Source organism: Dermochelys coriacea, chromosome 10 (assembly GCF_009764565.3).
Source record: "Dermochelys coriacea isolate rDerCor1 chromosome 10, rDerCor1.pri.v4, whole genome shotgun sequence".
Lineage (NCBI taxonomy): Eukaryota > Metazoa > Chordata > Testudines > Dermochelyidae > Dermochelys > Dermochelys coriacea.
The window spans coordinates 86,327,429-86,354,041 of NC_050077.1; the positions used below are offsets into that span (position 1 = coordinate 86,327,429).

The 26,613-nt window shown below is 42.3% G+C and overlaps 1 protein-coding gene across 2 annotated transcripts in view; it reads left to right on the top strand.

Moving 5' to 3' along the window:
* Positions 1 to 26,613, top strand: part of IQGAP1 (IQ motif containing GTPase activating protein 1) — a 159,683-nt gene that overhangs the window by 16,423 nt on the left and 116,647 nt on the right. For both annotated transcript variants that reach the window (XM_038419291.2, XM_043493903.1), the window contains exons 3-4: positions 24,255 to 24,411; positions 24,824 to 24,901. In XM_038419291.2, coding sequence (XP_038275219.1) covers positions 24,255 to 24,411; positions 24,824 to 24,901 — 235 coding nt within the window. The remainder of the gene's footprint in view (positions 1 to 24,254; positions 24,412 to 24,823; positions 24,902 to 26,613) is intronic.

The following is a 26,613-nucleotide window of genomic DNA, read 5'->3' on the forward strand; positions in this document are numbered from 1 at the left end:
TGGGGGTACGTGAGACAGATCAGACTCCTGAAAGGGGTACAGTAGTGTGGAGAAGTTGAGAGCCACTGTTCTACATCCTTACATTATTAGAGATGTGAGTCATTCATTCCCCTTAAATTTGTGGTGTTCTTTGAGTGATGGACCCTATTGTATTCCACTGCGGGTTACACATGCGTACCATGAGCCCAGAGTCGGAGAATTTGAAAGTAGTGTCCATTGATTCGTGCGTGTGCCCTGGCTTGCCTTGTGCTTTTGTCCGAAGCATTAAAGGGTGGGGTGGACTAACCACATCTCCAGTTCCTTGTTAGTGCCACGTGGTCCAGATTGGAACTTTCAGTGTAGTTATCTGTGATGCACTTATTAAAAAACAAACAAACAAACAAAAACAACACATTTATAGCACTTTTACCAGTTTTATATTCATTTTAGTTTTAAGTGTTAATAGTTTTAGATAGACTTTGGGGTTTTCACTCCCCCCTGCCCCACATACAGGTACTGGACTATGCCCACAACTCTAGATTTTAAACTCTGCCTCCCGCCCACGATCGTTCTCTCAAGGCAATAACCACTAATGCTGCCTCTATTGCCTGGGAGAAACTCGCATTGTGGCCAGGTGCAATATTTGCCAGTACTTACTCAGCCACATCCAAGAAGACTTGACATTTCATCTTCGTAAGCATCTCATGGAGCTCACCAGGAGACTGCACTTGGACCCAGGCCAGGGAACCCCCTCGTACATTGCCTGATTCAGTGAGGAGTGCGCCTACCACAATTATGTCTGATGGCAGTGCCAGCTGAACCACCCACGCAGAACCCATGGCGAGACCTAGCTGGGAGATAAGGAAGCACTCCTATAAGCATGGGACTAAGTCTTCCTCCGACTCAAAGAAGATGGACGCTCCCTCCACAGCTCATCCAAATGGGGTGAGTACATTCCAAGTTCCACATGTATGGAAAAAAAGACCCATAAACGATCGGATTCAGTGGTTCTGGGCGACAAACTGTCAGAATTACCATCTCCAGCACCCCATAAGGTACGGGACTGTCCTGTATCAGGAAAGACTTTAGCACCAATACCAATGCCTGGGAAAGAGAAAGTGTCTCTTATGCCAAGGAGATCTGGAGCCCTGACTGCACATCAGGATGTCTTTGACTTGCCAGATCCAGAATCTCCTCCTGTATCAGCTCCATCTGTGACATTCTCCAGAGGTACAATCTGGATTGTTGATTGTGTCCCCTCAGTTTTCCAAACTAGAGTGCCTTTTGCACTGCTTGCTGTAGGAACATCCACTCCTGCCCTGTTCTCACACGGCCTCTGGCCTGCAAAATCACTCCCAGCTATTGTACATGAATGCGCTGCCAGCCACTTATGAATTGTATTGCAGAGTGACACCAGCAAATTCCCAGTCCCAGCCTTGTCTCCCAGAAATGTCTCTTGTAGTGTCCAGCACTCTACTGATAAATGCAAGCTCACAGAAAGTCTGACATTTCATCAAAGGAAAATAATATGCACAGACCCTGTTATCTCAAGTGAAGATTCCCAAACTCTTCAATCCAAACACACATGGGTTTAGATAAAACAAGGTTACTAACTACAGAAAGATTTGAAGTGATTACAAGTGATGAGGCATAAAAGTCAGAATTGGTTACAAAGAAAAAAAAAGGATAAAATGCAAGCTAATACCTTACTTAACAAGCTAAGTGAAGTTAAAAGCCAAAACATTTTTCTCACCATAAACTTACAGTAGTCCATACAGGCTGAAAAGCCTCTTCCCCTTCCCCCCCTTCCCCCCCAGTTCTTCTTTCCTCTTTCTTCAATGGATGCTGGAGATGAGTCTCCTCTCCATCAGCTTGTCAGCATATAGTACTTATAAATGCAAATGTTTAACTGCAGTTTATATTTATGCCTCTGTTTTACAAATGCTTAAAGGTATCTAAATGTGTACTAAGATATTTAAATGTTATACTGATTTATAGCATACCACCACTGTAATCTGCTCTGCTATTGCTGTAGTAGAACAATTTGGGAGTAGTACTACAAAATAAAGATTTTAATTTAAAAAACATAAAATGGAAATTAACTAGTATATATTCTTCGTATATGCAAATTACCACCATATCGTTTTAATAAAAACTCCAAAGATTTCTGAATTATCAGCCTTAACAGATATGAGTGCACTAGTTCAATTGATTTAAACAAATTGTTTTGAGTGGTAGTCACTTAATAGGAGGCATGGATTGCAGGGGTATAAACTGAACCCTAACTAATACCTGTTAACAGTATTTAGTCAAAAACACAAGCCTGATGCAATCTTAACCATGTACTACCCTAACGGTTATTATCAGTAACTTGTCATTGTTGCTCTACTATAATATAGCACTTCTCAGCTTTAAAACTCGTTACAAACAATAGCAACTCTCACAATATCTTTGTGAAATAGTATTATCGCCATTGTACAGATAGGGAAAGAGAGGCAAAAATGTGTAACTGACTTGCCCAAGGCTGCATCGGAGTTGGTGCCAGAGCAAGGATTAGGATGCCGGAGTTCCATTCTGTCAATTCTATACTTAGAACAGATTTTTCTGTCTGATAACAAACCACTTAAAAATGTGGAAACAGAAAGACACTGTAAATCACAATGAGTCGCAACAGAGTGTACAAAATAAACATAGCAATACACACAGCACTGAGTCATACATATTATTTATTTGTATAACCAAAGTGTGTAGAGCCCTAGTCATGGACCAGGACCTCACTGTACGAAGCATTGTACAAACAGAACAAATGTGTTGGTCCTTGCTCCAGTGAGCTTACAATCTATAGACACGTAGATGGGTCAGTACAAGTGAACAGTGAGACAGTATTGATTGGCGTGATATTGATTGTCAGTTGATTGGTGGTATTGTTTGGCCTGGGAATCAAGGGATAGTGAGCAGGGAATCAAGGGAGCGTCTTCTCCAAGACTGCGAATTCCTGTGTGTGTGCAGCAATGGTCCCCCCACAGTGACGACAGAGTAGCACTGGAAAGTTACCCTTAATGGGGCAAGAAAAAAAGCAGCTCTGCCAAAGAACCTGTGGCAGCGGATTTCCCAGTATCTTCATGAGAGTTTCCTGGAGATCTCTGAGGCAGACTCCCGTGAAGTGAGGGAGTCAATCAACACCCTGTTCTGCCGCTTAGACTAGGCATGTGGTGGTATGCGCATCATACAGACACAAGCCTGCTTTCTGCAACCCTCCTGCCCCAACAACTCGCTTCAGCGATTCCCAGAATCAAATCTATATATCAAGAGCCTCCTCTCCTGTTTTCACTATGCCAAGTTCTGACAGCTGAGACTGGCTAGCCTCCTTCGGGGTAGAGAAGAGCTCAGGGCTGAATGCATCTCTGACCTCTGAGTCATCCTTTGCCTCTGGGTCCCCCTCCTCATCCAAGATTTCCTCCTCCTGGCGCAGTCCACTCTCGACTGGCACATGAGCCACCGAAGTATCCACAGTAGCCTTCGCAGTGGAGGTAGGGTCGCTACCAAGTATCGCATCCAGCTCTTTGTGGAACCAGTAGCTTGTGGGCACAGCATCACAGTGACGGTTTGCCTCCCACGTCTTGTGGTAGGCGTTTCGCAGCTCCTTCACTTTGACCCTGCACTGCAGTGTGTCCCTGGTCATGGCCCCTTTCTGTCATGCATCGTGTAATTTGTCCGTAGGTATCCTAATTCCTACGGCTGGATTGAAGCTGGAACTGGACAACCTCCTCTCCCCAAATGCTGACGAGGTCCAGCAGCTTAGCATTGCACCAAGCGGGGGATCGCCTGGTGCCTGGAACAGGCTTGGTCACCTGGAATGGTGTGCTGAGACTACTGCTCGTGTCACCTAGCAAACAGGAAGGGGACTTTCAAAATTTCCAAGGAATTTAAGGGATGGGGATGACGGTTGGTCACCTGAGGGCAGAGCAGTAGAGTTCAAGCTGATGATCAGAAAGGTGAGAACAGGCATTGTGGGACACCTCCCGGAGGCCAATTGCAGTGCTGTAATCGACCACAGTGTCTACACTGGCACTGCAGCACTGTAGCCCTGGCACAGAAAGCTGTATGCCTCTCATTGGGATGTTGTGGGGTTTTTTTTTGTTTTTTTTTATAGTGCTGCAACTACGCAGTTTCTGTGCACTAAGTGGCTTGGTACTGTGTACACCTCAGGAGTTACAATGCAGAAAGCTGCTTTACTGCCCAGAAACTTGCCAGTGTAGACAAGGCCTTAGTTTATGTTTACACTTAAAAAGCTACACTGGCATAGCTATGCTGTTGTAGTGCTTCAGTGTAGACACTCCCTACACCGACAGAAGGGGTTCTCCTATCAAAGTGGGTAATCCACCCTTCCGAAAGGTGGTAGCTAGGTGAAAGGAAGAATTCTTCTGTCAACCTAGTTCTGTCTACATTGGGACTTAAGTAGTCTTAACAATGCCTCTTGGGTGTGGATTTTTCACACTCCTGAACAATATAATTAAACCAACATAAATTTCTAAACCAGGCCTGTATCTTTGCTTCTTTAAACTGACTTAAGGACTTTCAAATTCTGAATGCCAGGTGACTAATAAATTATTACCTTGTTTTTTAAAAGGCTTCCTGATGTCACTTCAAATACTTAATGAGAGCATTGTGCCCTAACGGAGTACAGTACGGGTTTCCCACAGGAATCTGGCGTTACTGGATTTGCTGCAGGTAGACATGGAGAGAGACAGGGATCACTAGGGCAAAGGCCTGGTTTCATACATTCGAAGACTAGAAGGGACCATTGTGACCATCTAGTCTGACCTGTTGTATAGCACAGGCCATAGAACTGCCCCAAAATAATTTCTAGAGCGCAGCTTTTATAAAAACATGCAATCTTGATTTAAAAATTGTCAGTGATGGAGAATCCTCTACAACCTTTGGTAAATTTTTCCAATAGTTTATTTCTTTAACAGAGAGATCACTTATGCCTTATTCCCAGTCTGAATTTATTTAGCTTCCATTTCCAGCTATTGGATCATGTTGTACCTTTCTGTGCTATACAGAAGAGCTCATTATTAAATATTTGTTCTCCATAGAAGTACTTATAGACTGTCATCAAGTACCCCTTAACGTTCTCTTCGTTAAGCTACGTAGGTTAAGCTCTTAGAGTCTATCTATACATCAAGTTTTCTAATCCTTTAATCGTTCTCATGGCTTTTCTTTGAACCCTCTCTAATTTATCAACATCTTTCTTGAATTCTGGGCAGCAGAACTGGACGCCATATTCTAGCAGCAGTCACACCACTGCCAAATACAGAGATAAAATAACCTCTCTACTTCTACTCATGGGCATTTGTGATGGGGTGTACCTACCCTGCACTAAAACTGAAAGGGTTAACTGTGCTTTGCCATCTGAGGAAGCCCTGCCCCTCCAACTCTGATGGGCATGCTCAGCCTGGAGGCAGAGTATAAAAGGCTGCTGAAGGGGGAGAACGCAGATGGCAGGCTCTTTCCAAGGAGCGGCTACAGGCCCCAACTACAGAGCAATGGCACGCGGACTCCAGGCTACCTGATGAGCCCGGAGAAGAGACTGCTCCAGCAGGAGCTACGCCACTTGAAGACTCCAGAGACCTGTGGGAACTATGGAGCATAGCTGAGGGAGAAAGGGTAGGAAGCAGCCCAGGGGATTTAGTCTTTTCTCCAGTGAATGAACCGGGGAACCAGTCAGTATGTTTCAGGAGGATTCCTGCTGACTCAGTGGTGAGTACTCCTACTATCACCTGGGCTGGGACTCAGAGGAGCAGGGATGTCCTGAGTCCCCCTATCCTGGGCGTCACACACCCCTAGGTGGTGCATCACTTCCTCAACGAGCCAACAGGCCACACGGTACCCTAGAAGTGGGCGCCCTTGACTCCGGCCATTAGGCCGCGCGGCCGTGAGTGGAAGGGTCGCTTTAACTCCAGCCATTAGGCCACGCTGCCCTGTAAGGAAGGGCCGCTTTATTGACTCTGGCCACCAGGCCATACTGTTATGTTTTATAGTCAGGGTCACAAACACAGGACCTAACTGCTTGCTTGTTTGGTTTTTTTTTCCCCTTCTTCTCACCGTACGTGACCCAGCACATGGGATGGAGTGTACCTACCCAGCGACAGCGTCGTTTGGGTGACAGACGGGGTGGGAGTCTTACCTGCCCCAAAATGCAAGCCTTGGACAGGTATGGAATTTGCCCCTCCACGCATGGCCCCATTGGCCTGACTGGAGCTGCCCCCCAAACATAGAAGTCAAACTACTCCTATGCTCCTACTCAAGATTCCCCTGTTTATACATCCCAGGGTTGCATAAGGTCTTTTGGGCACAGTATCATATTGGGAGCTCATGTTCAGCTAATTATCCACTATGATGGCAGTTCCCAAAAGTTTTCCCTGCATGACTCCATTTTCACATGTACTGCTTTCTGCATCCCCAGACAGCGCAGGGGACACCATTTAAAAATGGCATGCTCCACTTGCATGCACTATGTGTGCAGTCACCCCACATGGAGGATGCTATTTTACTTTAAAAAATAACATTCTCTGCATAGCATGACCTTGCACATACATGGTGTGTGAGGTCATGCTGCCTGCACAGTGCCATTTTGTAGAACAAAATAGTGTCCTCCATGTGGGGTGACTCGCATGTGAGGTCACATTGTGCAGAGACTGCCATTTTGTAAAATGGTGTCCTCTGCATGCTCAGGATTGCTACAACCCCGTCTGCTGACTGAGTGACCCTACTTGGGAACGGTTACTCTACGACCATCTCTGCTTCCCAAGGTTGAGTCCACCATCCTGCAAGTATGGCCTACATCCTTTGTTCCTAAATGTATACCTTTACATTTAGATCTATTAAAATGCATATTTTTTGCTTGTACTCAGTTTACCAAGCAATCCAGATCATTCTGAATTTGTGACCTGTCCTCATCATTATTTACCACTCACCCAATTTTTGTGTCCTCTGCAAACTTTCAGTGCTGATTTTGTTTTCTTCCAGGACATTGATAAAAATGTTAAATAGCATAGGGCCAAGAGCTGATTCTTGTGGGACCCCACTAGAAACACACCCACTTCATGATGATTCCCCATCTACAATTAAGTTTTGAGACCTGAGTTTTGAGATCAGTTAGCTATGGAATGGTGGAGGTCATGGGCCTGCCCTTGTCGAACTGTGCAGACCTTTGGGGTTCAGCACATTGAAGGGATCATTCCCAAGAGACTGGTTATAGAATGGGCATAGACCAGATCCTGTGAATCTGTGATATAGATTCATAGATACTAAGGTCAGAAGGGACCGTTCTGATCATCTAGTCCAACCTTCTGCACAACGCAGGCAACAGAATCTCACCCACCCACTCCTACGAAAAACCTCACCTATGTCTGAGCTATTGAAGTCCTCAAATCGTGGCTTAAAGACTTCAAGGAGCAGAGAATCCTCCCTCAAGTGACCCGTGCCCCATGCTACAGAGGAGGGTGAAAAACCTGCAGGGCTTCTTCCAATCTGTCCTGGAGGAAAATTCCTTCCCAACCCCAAATATGGCGATCAGCTAAACCCTGAGCATATGGGCAAGATTCACCAGCCAGATACTACAGAAAATTCTTTCCTGGGTAACTCAGATCCCATCCATCTAATATCTCATCTCAGGGGATTAGGCCTATTTACCCTGAATATTTAAAGATCAATTACTTACCAAAATCACATTATCCCATCATACCATCTCCTCCATAAACGTATCAAGTAGAATCTTAAAGCCAGATAGATCTTTTGCCCCCACTGCTTCCCTTGGAAGGCTATTCCAAAACTTCACTCCTCTGATGGTTAGAAACCTTTGTCTAATTTCAAGTCTAAACTTCCTGGTGGCCAGTTTATACCCATTTGTTCTTGTGTCCACATTGGTGCTGAGCTTAAATAATTCCTCTCCCTCTCCATTATTTGTCCCTCTGATATATTTATAGAGAGCAATCGTATCTCCCCTCAACCTTCTTTTAGTTAGGCTAAACAAGCCAAGCTCCTTAAGTCTCCTTTCTTAAGACAAGTTTTCCATTCCTCGGATCATCCTAGTAGCCCTTCTCTGTACCTGCTCGAGTTTGAATTCATCCTTTTTAAACATGGGAGACCAGAACTGCACATAGTATTCCAGGTGAGGTCTCACCAGTGCCTTGTATAATGGTACTAAAACCTCCTTATCCCTACTGGAAATGCCTCTCCTGATGCATCCCAAAACCGCATTAGCTTTTTTCACAGCCATATCACATTGGCAGCTCATAGTCATCCTATGATCAACCAATACTCCAAGGTCCTTCTCCTCTTCCGTTACTTCTAATTGATGCGTCCCCAACTTATAACTAAAATTCTTATTATTAATCCCTAAATGCATAATCTTACACTTCTCACTATTAAATTTCATCCTATTACTATTACTCCAGTTTACAAGGTCATCCAGATGCTCCTGTATAATATCCCGATCCTTCTCTGAATTGGCAATACCTCCCAGCTTTGTATCATCTGCAAACTTTATTAGCACACTCCCACTTTTTGTGCCGAGGTCAGTAAATATGGAGTGACCCCAGATTTCAAAGCATTTGTGGTGAGCAGGGTTATTGATGGAAGACATTCTGTGTTTTTTGCAACTAGAGACTGGTTAATTTTAAGAGTATTCATATCATTGACTTTCCTATGCCATTATCTTTAAATTTTAAAAGTCCAGAACCTTTAGACATCTGATAATTCCTGTATCTGATTTCTAACCCTAAACTCCATTTTCCCCACACATAGTACTTATCTTCACTACAATTTAGCCTGAGTTGGCAACAATGGTGAACGTGACATGACTAGGCAGTAGTTATAGGGTTATCCTACATGTTTGTAGGATAATCTTTATATACACAGAGTCCTAATGTCATGCATGTAAATAGTTGAGGAAAATCTAGAAGCCAGTGTTTTGGTGAATAGGAAGACAGAATTCCTTTCTGACTCCTGGAAGGACTATTCTTGCTAGGTCAATATGAAGATATCCTGATAGCAAGGCTTACTGTAGTAAGCAGGATTACTATCCTGATAGTAAGCAGGATTCCATTTTCTGTCACCATCAGTTGTTGGTTGAATGAGGTATTGTCTAATTCCCATCAGCTCAGCTGGAGCTTTGTGTTAGTTCCTGTTTAGACTTCTGCAGATGTTTCTCTCCAGCTTCCTTTTCTGTTTCATTGATGACCTCATGCAGTTGGCTGGGAGTAACAGTTTGGACTGGAAATATCTTGGAATGTGCATATAAAACTGTATTTACTGAGCAGTGGGTGAAGGATGGGTGAGGACTGGAATAGAGTACCATCATCTTTTCCTCGTTCTGAATGGCTCATTGGAAAGAGTAATGAAAAGCAGAAAGGGAACTGAGGATCAGCAGCTGCTTGCACTGAATTAAATTTAGAATAGCATTTGTTTGGTTTGGTTTTGGTTTTTATGGTGGTGTAGATGGGGCATGTGGCGGAACATGGAACTCAGTGAAAAGGGAGAGGAACTATACACACTGAGTAGTAAACTTTGTCAGGTCTGTCAGATTTACCATACTGATTCTTGACTTTCAGGCTCTGTTAAGCTTTTGTGGTACTTCTTTGTATGATAAACCTAACTATGGTGCTGAGAGGTTATATGCTAATTGTGCTCTACTTGTTCCACCTTGCCTTCTGAGTAACCAGTTGAGCCAATTCTGCCTCTTTCTAACGGTCAGTGATTAAGGCAATTAGCTGTTACAAAAAGATGCTTTTGTTGTTTAGAAGGTGTTGAATGTATAATTATTCTATTTCCAAGAATTATAGGCTTAAAATTTGTTTGAAAATTTCTCCCTGCCTCTGGGGCGGCATTTTTGGCAAACACAGCACACATGATAAAGTTGATGCTAGGAAGGGAAAGTGTCAAGTTCATATTCACCAACTGTTGGCACAGGCAGTGGGACTACAAAGAAGGCATTTAATAAATATTTTTAAAGGAGAAAATGAAGTTGGATCTGAGGACATAGAGGCACGCTTTAGTTCAACCATAAGTTGTAAGGGTAGTAGCTCAGTGGTTTGAGCATTGGCCTGATAAACCCAGGGTTGTGAGTTCAATCCTTGAGGGGGCCATTTAGGGATCTGGGGCAAAAATTGGGGATTGGTCCTACTTTGAGCAGTGGGTTGGACTAGATGACCTCCTGAGGTCCCTTCCAACCATGGTATTCTATTCTATGAAATATACTCGGTCTGAATCATTGGGTGAAATCTATGGCCAGTGTTATACGGGAGGTCAGACTAGATGATCCTAATAGTTCCTCTTGGCCTCAATCTATGAATTATACAAGTCCATATGGCAGGTAATGAGACCCTTTGAGGGTTTTTCTGCTTTGTACATTGTTTTCTTCTTAATTAATTGTGAAGTTAACAGGTTATGCTTATAACAGAACTCCCTAAAAATTCTGTCTATTTGTCTGAGACAATAGCTCTCTTCGTCTCTCCTGTCCAAAGATTTTTGCTCGGACTCACAAGCGCCTTCCCATTCTGTCTCCTTTTTTGCATCTTCTGAGCTGGTGTTTCAGTATTTTGTTTAACAAATGTATTAGAGCATAAGCTTTCGTGAGCTACAGCTCACTTCATCGGATGCATTTGGTGGAAAAAACAGAGGAGAGATTTATATACACACACACAGAGAACATGAAACAATGGGTTTATCATACACACTGTAAGGAGAGTGATCACTTAAGATAAGCCATCACCAACAGCAGGGGGGGGAAAGGAGGAAAACCTTTCATGGTGATGTCAAGAATTATAACATTCAAAAACCAGTTGGAGAACACTTCAATCTCTCTGGTCACTCGATCACAGACCTAAGAGTGGCTATACTTCAACAAAAAAGCTTCAAAAACAGACTCCAACGAGAGACTGCTGAATTGGAATTAATTTACAAACTGGATACAATTAACTTAGGCTTGAATAGAGACTGGGAATGGATGAGTCATTACACAAAGTAAAACTATTTCCCCATGGTATTTCTCCCTCCCACCCCACCCCCCACTGTTCCTCTGATATTCTTGTTAACTGCTGGAATTAGCCTACCTGCTTGTCACCATGAAAGGTTTTCCTCCTTTTCCCCCCCCTGCTGTTGGTGATGGCTTATCTTAAGTGATCACTCTCCTTACAGTAAAAAGAAAAGGAGTACTTGTGGCACCTTAGAGACTAACAAATTTATTAGAGCATAAGCTTTCGTGAGCTACAGCTCACTTCAAACCCATTGTTTCATGTTCTCTGTGTGTGTGTATATAAATCTCTCCTCTTTTTTTCCACCAAATGCATCCAATGAAGTGAGCTGTAGCTCACGAAAGCTTATGGTCTAATAAATTTGTTAGTCTCTAAGGTGCCACAAGTAATCCTTTTCTTTTTGCGAATACAGACTAACACGGCTGCTACTCTGAAACCAGTATTTTGTTTGGTGTAGTAGTTTAGATGAATGCTCTGAGAGCTGTATTTGTTAAAAAAACAACAAAAAGTTTGGATCTTGGCACCTCCCGTAGGATTCCTGTGCTGCTGTCTGATCAAGTATGGATACAGGGCAGGCAGTTTTCTGTTGAGAATTGACTCTTCGGATCAGATGTATGCATCTACTGTGAGTCCCATGCCAAGTGAAATAAAGACAGTTGGGACTATGATCTATTATAGAATTTAGCACAGATTGTTCAGATCGACAGAAAGCCTTTATTGCTTTCTACCTGGTTCTGGGACCCGTACCATAGGGTTGAGAGAGTGCTTCCAAAAGAAGTAGATGGTTGTGGTACACATAGGTACCAGTGACGTAGAGAAAGGTAGAACAGAGGTCTTGCAAGCTAAATATAGGCTGCAAGATAAGAGATTTAAAGTCCAGGACTTCCGTGATAGCATTCTCTGAAATTCTTCCAGTTTCACGTGCTCCCTGCCAGTTAGACAGGCAGAATTCCAGGGTCTTAATGCATGGATGAGACAATGGTGTTGGGAGGAGGGATTTAGGTTTATTAGGAACTGGGGAACCTTTTGGGAAAGGAGCAACTTATACAGGAAGGCTCTACCTAAATGGAAATGGAACCAGATTGCTGGCATGTACAATTTAAAAAGGTTGTAGGGGAGTTTTTAAACTAAAGGCTGGGGAGAGCTGACAAGTGTGGAGGAGCACATGTTTCAGACAGAGACATCCCTTAGGGGAGGATTTATTAAAGGGGATGCTCTATATCCTAGTAAAGATGAAAGAGGATAGAAGTTAATAAAGTACAGGTCAGAGCTGAAAAGAAACAGTCAAGCGAAAAAGAGTCCTATTGAATTGCATCACATGAAGGCAGACGCCTAAATATTGACAGATTTTATAAGTTCTTGTACACATATGCTAGAAGTCTAAATACTAAGTTAGATTAACTTGATTGCCTGGTATTAGACAGCTAGTGACAGGACTATACTGGCTGGTGTTCCTCAATTTGCATGTGGTAGCCTGGCACTGCACTCTGTAGGACCAAAATGAATATGCTCTAGGAATTATTTTGGGGAAGTTCTGTGGCGTATATACCTCTATACAGGAGTTAAGACTAGATGATCACAATGGTCCTTTCTGGCCTTTTGAATCTATGAATGTTCACTAATGTTTGAAATACTGGATTTTGGAGCTGGTTCTTGGTGCTGGACACTAGATGAGATTGGGGGAAGTCCATTGATATAAATTTAACTAGGATATTTCCACTAGCATGGGCAGATCTGGTGGAGAAGCAGGGAAAGACAGTTTTTCAAGGAGAGAGAAGAAACCGCTTTCTATCTTTGTATTTTGTTGGGTAGAATGTGTGGTTATTCAAAGTCTCACTCCTATGTGGCTTGTCATTTTTAGTTTGAATTGAGTTGCTGGTGATTGGTTACTCTTGGATCAGTTTTGGCTTCTAGTTGACAGTTTCATTGTGATCTTTCAGCTTGGGAGATTTTCTCCTGCAAATGAATTGGTGCCAGATTCTCACTGGAGTTTCTGTTGCTGCAGCTGTGTGTTTCAGATGCTGTGCAGCAGGAAAAAGCTAGAATTAGTTACCTATTGACAGGAAGTCATTTTGAAGCAAAGATTCTCACCATTTTCTCATTTCCTCCCTAGGGTGCTGTCTTTGACTCCTTTAGGAGAGGCCTGTTTTTGGTTTCAGTTTTGGTAGTAGGTTCAGGTTTATTTGGAGCTCTCCTATCCCAAAACTCCCTTCTTAGCTGTGTGTGTATGGGAAACCTCATTCTCCTGCCTTTTGTCTTCTCTCCAGATTACTAGAAGAGGAAAAGACACACTCTTCTCTGTTCTTGCTTCCCAACTCCCTCTGTCTCAATTTTACATTCTAAATAAAGGCTTTAGAGAGACTATTAGATTCTGGAGAAGTGGATGAGTTTCAGCAGCTAGAAAGGGAGTCTGGGCTTGTTGTTTTTCATAGATTTTAATACTAGAAGAAACCATTCTGATCATCCAACCTGACTTTCTGTATAACACAGTCAACAGACTTTCACCAAGTGACTTTTGCATTGAGCTCATAACTTCTGGGAAGAGTGATTTAAATCAAGGTAATTTTTAAATAATTTAAAACAGTTTAAATAGTTTAAATCATGTTGGGGCTTTGTAAAACTAATTAAAAATTTGTGCTATTGCAACTCTGTTAAAATTTTAATTTAAATTATCATGCCCGTTTTAAAATGCCACTCATTTGGATTTTACAAAACTGCTATAGACATAAAAGAAAATTAAGGCCTGCACATATTTAAACAAGTATACAACCTTACTTACATGAATAATCCCCTGGACCTTGACTTAAATTTGATTAATGGTACTGGCCACCTTTGTAAAGCTCTTTGAGATCTATTGATGAAAAGCACTTTGTAAGAACTAGGTATTAAAATTAAGCATATCCATAAGTGTTTGTAGCATCAAGGTCTAAAATTGTGTTTTTTAAGAAAAACATTTCAAAACAATTTCTTCAGTGTTAACATATATAAACACAGGGCAAAATTGTCAAAGCCTATACTTAGGTACCTAAGGGTGGGATTTTCAACAGCTCCTAAAGTGACTTAGGAGCACAAGTCCCATCAGCATCAAATTGGAAATCAGGTTTTTTGACTTGTATGGATGTTCAGTCTATAGGAAGATGGTGTTGGTTGCAAATGTAGCCTGGGCTATCTGCAATTTTGTGTTTTGGTGTACGTTCTCATAGGATGCTAATGAGACTCTAGACTTGTTTTCTAGCATAGATGAACACTTTAAATGTGAAATTTAGCAGGAAAAATCTCTGCAAAATCTGAAATTCTGCTAAGAGGAAATTAATTAAAGAAACAAGAGCAAACCATCCACTTCATTAGTTGAAGACTGAAAAATAGAAAGAAAGTAAAGAACTAACATGTAAATTAAAAAATCTGATTTAAATAATATATATTTGGAGCATTGCCAGCAAATTGAGGGAGTGATTATTCCCCTCTATTCTACACTGGTGAGGCCACATCTGGAGTATTGCGTCCAGTTTTGGGCCCCCACTACAGAAAGGATGTGGACAAATTTGGAGAGAGTCCAGCGGAGAGCAACGGAAATGATCAGGGGGCTGGGGCACAAGACTTATGAGGGGAGGTCGAGGGAACTGGGCTTGTTTAGTCTGCAGAAGAGAAGAGTAAGGGGGGAATTTAATAGCAGCCTTAAACTACCTGAAGAAGGGTTCCAAAGAGGATGGAGCTCAGCTGTTCTCAGTAGTGGCAGATAACAGAACAAGGGGCAGTGGTCTCAAGTTGCAGTGCGGGAGGTCTAGTTTGGCTATTAGGAAACATCATTTTGCTAGGAAGGTGGTGAAGCACTGGAATGGGTTACCTAGGGAGGTGGTGGAACCTCCATCCTTAGAGGTTTTTAAGGTCCGGCTTGACAAAGCCCTGACTGGGATGATTTAGTTTGTGTTGGTCCTCCTTTTGAGCAGGGGGTTGGACGAGATGACCTCCTAAGGTCTCTTCCAACCCTAATCTTCTATGATTCTATATTTGTATTCAACCTGGGGAGGGCATTCTGTGCATAGTGGTAGCATAGAGCTAATTGTGGGAAAACCAGATGAACAGGATATTGAGGAGAGCATCATTGGTGGAGCAGAGAGGTGAGAAAATGATGCAATAAAAGAAAAGGCTGGTTACGTTTTTCATGGACTTGAAGGTGAATTGAAGAGGTATCTGTTGGGGACAAGGAGTGACTTGTGTGTTGGAGAGGCCAAGGAAGAAGAGGTTATAGTAATCAAGACAATATGGTGAGGTCCTGAATGAGAATTTTAGGTGAATTTTAGGACAGATAGCAAATGTCATATCTTAAAGATGTTGTGGAGGAAGCAGCATCAGAATTTAGACATGGCCTGAATGTGCAGTGTGGAGGAGAGAGAGGATGTTGATGATGTCAACAATGATAGGAAATGTGGGGAGTGGGAAAGTTTTGGAGGGAAGATGTGGGGCTTGCTCTTGACCATACTAAATTTGAAAGTGATGGAGAGGCTTCCAGGAACAGATGTGGGATTGGATTGAGGGAAGCAGTTCAGTAGTGGAGAGGATAGCTTTAAGAGTCAATACTTTAAAGATGGTAGTTGAAACCATGCAAAGAGATCTAGATCAAAGAAAAGGTGGAGGGAAAGAGAGAGAGAGAGAGAGAGAAGAGCAGACTGAAGACAAAGCTCTGTGGGACCCTTGCAGAACATGGTAGAGGGAAAGAGGAGGATCCATTGAAAGATGCTGAAGAAATGACCAGAAAGCCAGAAGGAGGACCAGTGCTATGTTTTAAAGCTGAAGGAGAACAGTATTTTGAGAAGGAAAGTATTATTGGCCATGTTTAAGGCAGAAGAAGGGTTGAGAAGGATGAAGATGGAGAAGAGGCCCTGAGATATGGCCAAAATGATATTGTTAGAGACTTCAATGGGTGTGTTTAAGTGGAGTAGGAAGAGTGGAAGCTGGACTAAGAGGGATCCAGGGCAGAATTGGAGGAAAAGAGTTCAAGGTAATTGATGTGAACAATTGTATATGGCAGTGCTGAAAGAAGAGTGAACAGATTTGTAATGGAGGACATCTGCATTACCATGCACAGACTTTCTCCAGACGCAACCAGCAGCATGAGAACAGGAGTGGAGAAATAGGAAGTGAACCCGAGCTGGAGGTTTGTGAGGGACAGACTTTTTGCACCAGAGGAGAGAGGGCAAAGGAGTTAAGAGTGAAGTGAAAGGACTAAGCATTGTGTAATTATTTAAATAGTGTTCATTTTAAGGTCTGTTATTTGAGCCAGATGTTCCTGTATTATTATCAGGAGTGATTCATGCTTATTTCATTAAGGAAAATTATATGCTACATATGCTAGGTACCTTGTTTTCAGTTGCTTTGAATGTGTCCATTTTAACAAACTGTCTCCAGATGTGTACACTGACTGTTCCTATACATATTAAGTTTGAAAATCATGCTGGTTTTGAGTTTTTGATGCAGAAAAGTACAATTACCTTTTTTCGCCCAAAAAGGTGAGAAAAATGTATTTCATACTTCACTAATTCAGAAGGCTGAATTAATTTTGTTTAAACTTTCCTAAGGTTCATCTGTGGACAGAGAGTGGGGTGAGAAATTTCAGGCCAAAAAGTAGGGGTTTAGTGCTTTAATTGTAATATTTCACTCTAGTGTAACTAGTAGAAGAGTAAATAGGGAACTTCCATCTCTGTGGTAGTCTTACAACCATGTTGCTTTCCGGCTCTACAATGTGGTTTCTTTTTTCCAATTGTGTCATCTTTCTACCTAGACAATTCAATGTTTCCACCCTAATTGAATCCCAGGCCTACAATCCTAGCCCCCTGTTTACCACCTCTGATTCCTTTCTTAAATATTTAGAGTGAAAACTGTGGGCAAGGACAGGATCTCAGTCATTTTGAAGGAGAAAATCAACACAGTTCAATGTGATCTTCCTCTTCCTGCCCTCCATTCTGCCCTCAGCCTCATCATTGACAAGGAAGTGTCCCCTCTGTTCTCCTCTTTATAATTCCTACACTTGTCCCAATGACCCCTTCCTTCACTCTGTCTCACTCTCCTCAAGCTTCCTCTCCTCACAATACCAGCATGCTTTAGTCTCCCTCTTAATTAGGAAACACACCCATGATCCCACCTTCTTGTCTGTTTGTCACCCTGTCTCTGCTTTATCTCCAGGTTCATTCAATATGCTGCCTAGAACTGCTTCCTTGAGTTCCTCTCCTCCAATTCCATCCTTGACCACTCCAATCTGGTGTTTGTCTCCTCTGCTCAACTGGAACTGCTCTCATGAAGGTTCTGAATGACCACTTTCTGGCCAGATCATAGGACCTCCACTTCTACATCCTGCTTGCTCTCTGCGTAGCTTTGGCCATACCCTACTTCCTAAAATACTGCATTCCTTTGGCTTATGTGATGCCATTCTTCTCATGGTTCTTCAACTACTCCATTAGTGTCTTGCTTGGTGGGTTCTTCTCCTCCCCTCTCCAGTAGGTGTCTTCACCCCCATCCTCCCCTGGCTCTGTCTTTGGCTCCTACTGTTTATTCATAGATACTAAGGTCAGAAGGGACCATTATGATCATCTAGTCCGACCTCCTGCACAACGCAGGCTACAGAATCTCACCCACCCACTCCTGCGAAAAACCTCTCACCTATGTCTGTGCTACTGAAGTCCTCAAATCGTGGTTTAAATACTTCAAGGAGCAGAGAATCCTCTAGCAAGTGACCCGTGCCCCATGCTACAGAGGAGGGTGAAAAACCTCCAGGGCCTCTTCCAATCTGCCCTGGAGGAAAATTCCTTCCCGACCCCAAATATGGCGATCAGCTAAACCCTGAGCATATGGGCAAGATTCACCAGCCAGATACTACAGAAAATTCTTTCCTGGGTAACTCAGATCCCACCTCATCTAACATCCCATCACAGGCCATTAGGCCTATTTACCATGAATATTTAAAGATCAATTAATTACCAAAATCGTGTTATCCCATCATACCATCTCCTCCATAAACGTATTGAGTTTAATCTTAAAGCGAGATAGATCTTTTGCCCCCACTGCTTCCCTTGGAAGGCTATTCCAAAACTTCACTCCTCTGATGGTTAGAAACCTTCATCTAATTTCAAGTCTAAACTTCCCAATGACCAGTTTATATCCATTTGTTCTTGTGTCCACATTGGTACTGAGTTTAAATAATTCTTCTCCCTCTCCTGTATTTATCCCTCTGATATATTTATAGAGAGCAATCATATCTCCCCTCAACCTTCTTTTAGTTAGGCTCTACACCCTATTTCTAGGTGCTCTTATCTACAAACATAGCTTCAAATACCTTCTCTACTCTGATGGCTTGCAAATGTACATCTCTTAGAAAGGCCTGTCTCCCTCCCTCTCATCTCACATGTTGGCCTTTACTTTCTAACACCACTACATGGATGTCCAGCTGATAACTTAAGATCAACATGACCAAAACTGAGCTTTTGATCTTTCTTCCCCATACCCTCTCCCACATTTCTCTGCGCCATCCTCCTCCTTGTCACTCAGGCCTGTAATCTGGGAGTCCTCTTTCTCATCTGCCCTCTCTCTTGACACAGAGATGAAGGCCGTATCCAGGTCTTGCAACTTTCTATCTGCATAAAATTTCAAAGATTCGACCTTTTCTCTCTACCTAGGCTGCCGGGGCTGTTCAAGCCTCATCATTTCATGACTCGGCTATCTCATTCTCTCTGGCCTTGACCCTTCCCGTATTGTCCCTCTCAAGTTCATTCAAAACGCAGCTGCAAGGATCATCTTCCTGCCTTGTCACATCATTACCCTCTCTTTGCCTCCACTGGCTGCTCCTCCTCTGCATCAAATACAAGCTCCTTATCCTTGCGTTTAGGATCCTTCCCAGGTTAGCCGAACCCTTTCTATTACGTCTACTAATTTATCAAGCTGTCAGCCTTTACCTTTGCTTGACCATTGACAACATTCTTGATCATTTGCCCTATTGCTTCTCCCTAAAACATCTCTGCACTTTTTCCCACGCAGTCCTCTATGCATGGGAAAAACTCTGCAAACAGTAAAATTTGGAGAGCTGCTACTGTTTGCTCTTTTAAATTCTTTCTTAAAATCTACCTCTGCTGTGGTGCCTACAAATCACATCTGTATGCCATTGGTTAGACAAATGCCAAACTGTGATTTCTGCTTTACTGCTAAACGATTTTGTTTTTGTTACCCCCAATACCACCCCACCATCTCATCTGTCTGTTTTGTTCACTTGCTTCATCCTGTCTATCATATTGATTGTGAGGTCTTTGGGGCAGGGACTGTTTTTGTTTGTACTTTGTCAAGCACACTAGGGCTCTGATCTGTTGCTGAGGTTTCTAGGTGCTACTGTAATTTAAATGATTAATAATCATCCTATCTGGCTGCTGCAGACGATTGCTCTGCCTGGCTGAGGGAGAGGAAGGGCATTCCCTATTTTTCTACATACGTGGGTGCACTTAAATTTCTAGTGGCTTGGCAGATTACTGGTTCAATTTGTATTACTCATGTTAAAGTATAAGGAATCTCTCTCCAACTAGTAGAATCTCTGAAAGCTGAAGACATTTTTTAAATAAACTGTGGGAGAACACCTGTTCATTCCAGAAGTGATTGTTCTGTGTAGCAACATTGAGATTATTTTGCCTGTGAACATCTTTGTGACACAGGCTAGTAGGGGCGAAACACTGAAACAGATTTGGATCATATCCATTGTATGTATCCTGTGTCTGAAGCAGTGTGGGAACTATATTCACTTACTGTTAAATTAGTGCTGTGTCCTTTTGCTTGGGACTATACATTCAAGCCATATGGAAATTGCAACTACTGAAGAATATTGAGACCCACTTCTTAGTGGTGGTTCATGCACAGAGCATGTTATACCTGTGCTTTATGTTCTTTTAGCTAGCAGCAGTTGATTTCTGAGTTGGACTAGATGACCTTCTGGGGTCCCTTCCAACCCTGATATTCTATTCTATGAGTGAAGTTAAGGTTTTGGACCTGATCTATAAGGTTCTAAATGGCTAGGGTATTTGTTACCTGAGAGACCTTCTCCACTTGTGATTCTGTGGCTATTGTGGTCATCTGAGCTTCCCTATCTGATGATGATCTAGTTTCAATGGACTGGGCTGGCAACAGTGCAGTCCCAGCCACCCTATTTGTTCGCCCACAACCTAGATTTTGGAAGGTGCTGGAAGATGCATTTGCTCTTCCAGGCTTTGTTTGGTTTATGGAGGAAGGGGTTGATTGGATAGTTGAATGATGGTCTGAAGGGGTCAGGAAGGGATTCCTCCCCCCACTTCCCAATGTATTCTGTTTGAATCTTTTTTGTTTTGTTTTATTACCTCCTTTCTCTGAAGCATCATGGATGGCCACAGCTGGAGATGGAACATTGGACGGGGAGGGCCAGGGATCTTGGGTGGCACCAAGCAGTCTGTCTTTCAGATGTTTGGTTTGCTGGTTCTTGCTCATGTGCTCATGGTCTAATTTATCATCACATATGGGGTTGGGAAGGAATTTCCTCTCTGGTCAGATTGGTAGTGATTTTGAGGGGGATTTTGCCTTCCTCTGACGGGTGTGGGTCACTTGCCAGGATTATCTGGGTATTTTTCACCTAATTATTTCCCAGCTGTTGCAGGGGCTTCTGGCATTGGTGCACCTCGGTCCTTTCTATTCTTTGCCTGTGGCATGTAATAATCTAGCCTAGAGGTTCTCACATTTTTCCTAAATTTCCTAATTAACTTTAGGAAAAACAAATAAATATGCACATATACATGTCCAAATCATTGTAATTTATTTATGAAAGGCTTTTTTTGCAGACTCAGTGATAAAAATGTACTGTTGTCTCTATTCTTTACTGGATCTAAACAGAATAGAGACATAATAAACTGATTTGCACATTCTTGTCTTTTTTTGTCATTGTTTCTTTTGCTTTCTTGGTTGCTTTTGTGTTCCCTGAAGGGAGCAGGGCCCAACCCCCACTGACGGCCCTGGAGGAGGGACTGCTGCTTTGCGCAACCTCGCCTTCCCCCCCCCCTCCCCCCAGTCACGGACCAGCCATCTTGTGGCTGCAAGAAAAGCCGCTGGTGGCCACGTTTGAGAAACACTGGTCTAGTTTCCTGTGGACTGTAACATTTGTTCTAATTTCAGTTTAGTGTCTGGGTGGTGGTATGATATATTGGAGATGATGGTGCTCTCTTCTGGCCTTAAACTCTATGATTCTATGGAATTCATTTTGTAATCTGGAGGAGTTTGTTTGTGTTACTATTTATTTACTTAGGATGTATTAAGAGGTTTACAAATCCTTTGTATGTAAATATCGGAAACAAAACAATAATTGCCACAGCAAGCTTTTGTTTAAAGAGAGATTATACAGTGACACAGTCATCAGATTGCTTTAACTGAATGTTGACATATTACAGAGTGAGCATCATTACAATATGTCATGTCATTTCTACTAATTTATTAAATTGAGTGAAATCTCTGATAGCACATATTAAACAGACCAGGTATGTCTACTGAATATTAATATGCCAAAAAATTGGATAGGTGTGTTGTGTTTTTTTGCAGGTGAATCATACTTTGTCTATTGAATAAGTGGTGACCAAATATCTAAATAGTTGTTTGGCTTCTGTCTATTTTGCTGGGCACATGATGCACTGGAGAGGATATTTTTAGAGGTCTATTTTTTTCCCTAAATGTCAGCTAGACATGGTTTGATTTTGTTTGTGTATGTTTTGTAACACACTTGGGGAATTTGGTAAAATTGAAAAATCTAAAGAAGAAATTGAATTTTCCTGCTTTGGATTCTCTTCTTGTGCATGAAAAGGTTAAAATGTGTAGTAACTGCTGCTTGTCATTGCACTAGGTGTGCCACTTGAGTGCCTCCTCAGTTCTTGGCGGTCTGCCTAGAATGTTGCAGACTGGGAAGAGTGGAAAGCCAACACTGAAACTTGTTTTTACTTGATGGTAGCTGCAGAGGGTGGGGGAGATTGTAAATTAGACATTCCCTTTGCTTGATCCCCTGGGATAATGAACTGCTTATAGTGCTCTTCCCTCAAGAAGCTGTGAATGGAAGTTTTTCCCATCTCAAGAATCCAAGAGTGGGAATTTGCAGTTCTGCACGGCCACTCGTCTATAGGGAATTCATAGATTCTAAGGACAGAAGGAATCATTGGGATCACTTAGCCTGATCTTCTATATAAGACAGGCCATAGAACTTCCCCAAAATAATTCCTAGAGTAATTTCCTTTTAGAAAAACATCCAGTCTTGCTATTAAAATTGTTAGTGGTGGAGAATCCACCACAACCCTTGGGAAATTGTTCCAATGATTATTTACCCTCACTGTTTAAAGTTTATGCCTTATTTGCAGTGTGAATTTGTCTAGCTTCAACTTCTGGCCATTGGATCATGTTATACTTTTCTCTGCTAAACTGAAGTGACCACTTTTAAATATTTGTTCCCCATGCAGATACTGTGTAATCCAGTCACCCCTTTACCTCTTTTTTGTTAAGCTAAATAAATTGAGTTTTTTGAGTCTGTCACTATACAGTACATTTTCTAATCTTTTGATCATTCTCATGGCTCTTCTCTGAACTATTCCAGTTTTTCAACATCCTTCTTGAATTACAGATTCATTAATTTCAAGACACACCATGGCTTATGCTTTTTTGATGGGCTGCATGGGATGGTCTCTCCAATTGTCACTCAGATGCAGATGCATAAGAACACTTCGAGCCTTCTTCTGCCAACGATAAATGCACTGAGGCTGCTGTGTTAACGGGGTTGTCGTGAAAGGAAGATCAGGTTCTTCAAGTGATTGTCTGCACAGATTCCACTCTTGGTGCACATGTGCCTCGTGTTTGAGATCAGATTCTTATGACTAGCAGTGTCTTTTGGGGCCACACCTGTGCCCTGAGTGCCATCTCGTCTCCTGTAGCTGAGAGCAGCGGTTCTCAAACTTCATTGCACTGTGACCCCCTTGTCACAACAAAATTTCTACATGACCCCATGGGTGGGGAGGAGTCCAAACCCCACTGCCCCAGGTGAGAGGTGAGGGGGCCAGAGCCTGAGCGCCGCGGGTGTAGGGGAGGCGGCCAGAGCCTGAGCCCCGCCGTCCCGTGTGTGTGCACGCGCGCCCGCTCAGGATTCAGTTTCAGACCCTGGTCCCAGTAAGTCTAATGATGGCCCTGGGGTTTTTAAAATAGGTTTTACCCACTTTGTGGTCCTGACCCACAGTTTGAGAACTGCTGGCTGAGAGCGTAAAGGATGGAGCATCCTCAAACAATACTCAGTTCTTTCTTTCCAAGTGTGGCTCTGATATGGAACCCCTGCATCCCTTGCTCTCAGGCCCTCTCCACTTCGAGCCACTTCCAGCTTTTGAGGCCTCTAGCCATAATAAAAATAAAAAATGACGACACATGAAAACAAAATAAGGCACCAGAAAGAGAGTGAGACATAATTTGAATTTTTTTATTTAACAAATGCTTTTCTAGCCTTTTTCTGTGCAAATGCACTAATTATTGAGGAAAAATGTAGCTTTCTTGCAATGTCACAATTGATATTAAGCATGGCGATCCCATTCAAACGCTCTTGTTCCACAGTTGAACGGTGATAGTTCTTTACATGCTTCAGCACGTTGAAGGTGCGTTCACCTGAAGCCACTGATGCAGGCAAACCGACAAAAATACGCAATGCAATTGTGACATTAGGAAACACCCCAGAGAGTCCAAGTTTGAGTATTACTTGAAGCAATTCCTTTGTCTTGCAATCCAATTTAAAGTTTGTGGAATATATTCGTTTGAGGAAGATGACCTCTTCACTGAGTTCTGTGGAGATTTCTTTGTTGTACTGTTGCTGAAATTGTTCAGCTGCAGAAAGTAGATCTTCATTACTCAGTCTGTTGAACTGCCAAAGAAGCCCAGAAAGGGTACAAATTAGTCGCAGTGACTCAAATCGATGTGTAAGACCTGATTGAATAAAGTCATTGATGACAAGAAAGACACTGACCCTATAATGCTGCTCGGCATTGGATTCAGTAGGTAAGTTGCAATTACATCAGTGCCTAATACATAAATCATACAATGGGAAAAGATGTGGCAGCAGCAACACTGAACTTACTCAGAAAATGAGCAGCTAATGTCCCCCGAGAGGAGAGTAAATGGAACACAACATAAAAGCTCTCAAATGACCCACTCCTTTCCTTTTTACATTTTCAGATGGATGGAGGCCTGCCTTAATGAGGATCTACCTCCCACAACAGAGCTGGAGGAGGGGCTAAGGAATGGAGTCTATCTAGCCAAACTTGGAAACTTTTTCACCCCCAAGGTGGTGTCTCTGAAGAAAATCTATGACCGGGAACAAACCAGATATAAGGTGAGATCTCTCCATTCTGGGAACTAGGTTGGCTAGAGAGGTCTGAGATAGGAGGGAGACTTCAGGTCATATGGTTGTAGAGGAACTGTCAGTGAATAAGTGATTAATAGATTATGGCAAATTTAGACTGAAAAAATGTAAGTTAACTCTTCCTGAACTATAGAATATCAGCTGAAGAAAGTTCTTTAGTTTTGTCTGAATTTGTGTGCATATGAGAGTCTGAGAAAGCTGGCCTTTTGTAAGCCTTAAATATAACTGGCTGTAGAAAGCTTTCATCATAGTACCTAAGACCTCAGATCCCTGGAAGAGTTTAGCTGTTGTAAGTAGCATTTATCAGATGCATGCCTTAGCAAAGTTCCCTAGTGGCTGTGATGATTCATGTGCTTTTTTCCCCTCCCGCTCTTTATTTCAGGCAACTGGTCTCCATTTCCGGCATACTGATAATGTTATTCAGTGGTTGAATGCCATGGCTGAAATCGGCCTCCCCAAGGTAATTTCTGCACTGCAACGCCAGGCTTTGAAAGTTGTGGGATGAATTTGCCAATACACAGGATTCAATAAACTCTGCTTAGATAATCCTTAGTTTCCTAGACTTGGTTCTCCTTAGAAATCCTGAAGTTTGTTAAAATTTTCCATTCCCATCCCTGTTTGGGAATGATTGGGAGGCAGTGAATTCCTGCTTCAGTTCCATATGCTTAACACTCATTATTTTGGGTGAGATCTGCAGCACAAAATTTTTATTTTTCATTCTGTTGAGCAGCATGCCCGAGCTACGGTTTGGTCATGGCAGTTTTTAGGAATCATCATAGGAAAATCATGGATAAAAGGAGCAACAATTGTTGGAAGTGGTGGATTTTCCATCTCTTGTGGAGAAGTGGTAGATTCTCTGTCTCTTGAGGTCTTCAAATCAAGCCTTCTGGAAAGATGCTTTAGTTAAACACAAATTATTGGCCTAAGAACAGGGATAACTGGGTGGAATTCTATGACCTGTGTTATACAAGAGGTCAGATTAAATGATCGCCATGGTCCCTTCTGGCCTTAAAAATCTATAAATCTATAAAACATTGTACTGAAAATCAAACCATGAGCGTTGATTTATACCCAAAACAACTTTTCCTCACACTTTTATTACATGTAACAGGAACAGTCCATGTGTTTAATCACACAAGGGTCACTATTGTATACCTCAGCCTGCTGTCTGCATTTAAAAAAAATACTCACTTGAAAATGTTAATTTTAGAATTTTGTCAAAATTTTCCACCCAACTCTCTCCTGACTTATCAGCTGTGCTATGCATGAACTCCTGGTGATCTAGAGGAGCAGATTGAGCAGCAGGAAGTATAGGAATGGGCTCTGGGGGAGAGCTGGTGCTCTGAGTGAGAAGAGAGAGAATGTGGGGGACAGCTGGAGATAAAGGGACTTGTGTCAGGCAAGAGTAAGGCATTGAGGAAATGGAGGGAATATATCGGCAATATGTTGACTACTTGTGGAATACTGTCACCAGTTGTGGTGCCCACAATTCAAGAAGAATGTTGATAAATTGGAGAGTGTTGAGAGAAGGCCCACAAGAATGATTAAAGGATTAGAAAATATGCCTTATAGTGATAGATTCAAGGTGCTCACTCTGTTTAGCTTAATAAAATAAATAGAAGGCTGAAGAGTGATTTGATTTACAGTCTATAAGTATCTACAGGGAGAACAAGTATTTAATAATCTCTTATCTGGCAGAGAAAGGTCTAACATTCAATGGCTGGAAGTTGAAGCTAGATAAATTCAGACTGCAAATAAGGCATAATTTTTTTTTTTTTTTTAACAGCAAGAGTAATTAACCATTGGAACAATTTGCTAAGGGTCATGATGGTTTCTCATGACAATTTTTAAATCCTAGATTGGGTGTGTTCATAGGAGGTCAGACTGTCATAATGGTCTATTCTGGCCTTAGAATCTATGTAGTGACATCTTCCACATTAACCCTTTAAGGGGCCTGACTTTCAAAAAAAACTCTGGATCCAAGAATGTGATAATAGAAACGGTTGGGGATGAACAATTAAAAATATGTCTTCCAATATTTGTTTGTTGAAAAATATGGCCTTAGGTGCCTTGCAGCACAACACTATCTTTACCACTCTCCTTAGGCCACTCACACATAGTCCCCTTCTGCCCACCCAGTTCAAACAAAATCCTCTTCCCCAACCCCTCATG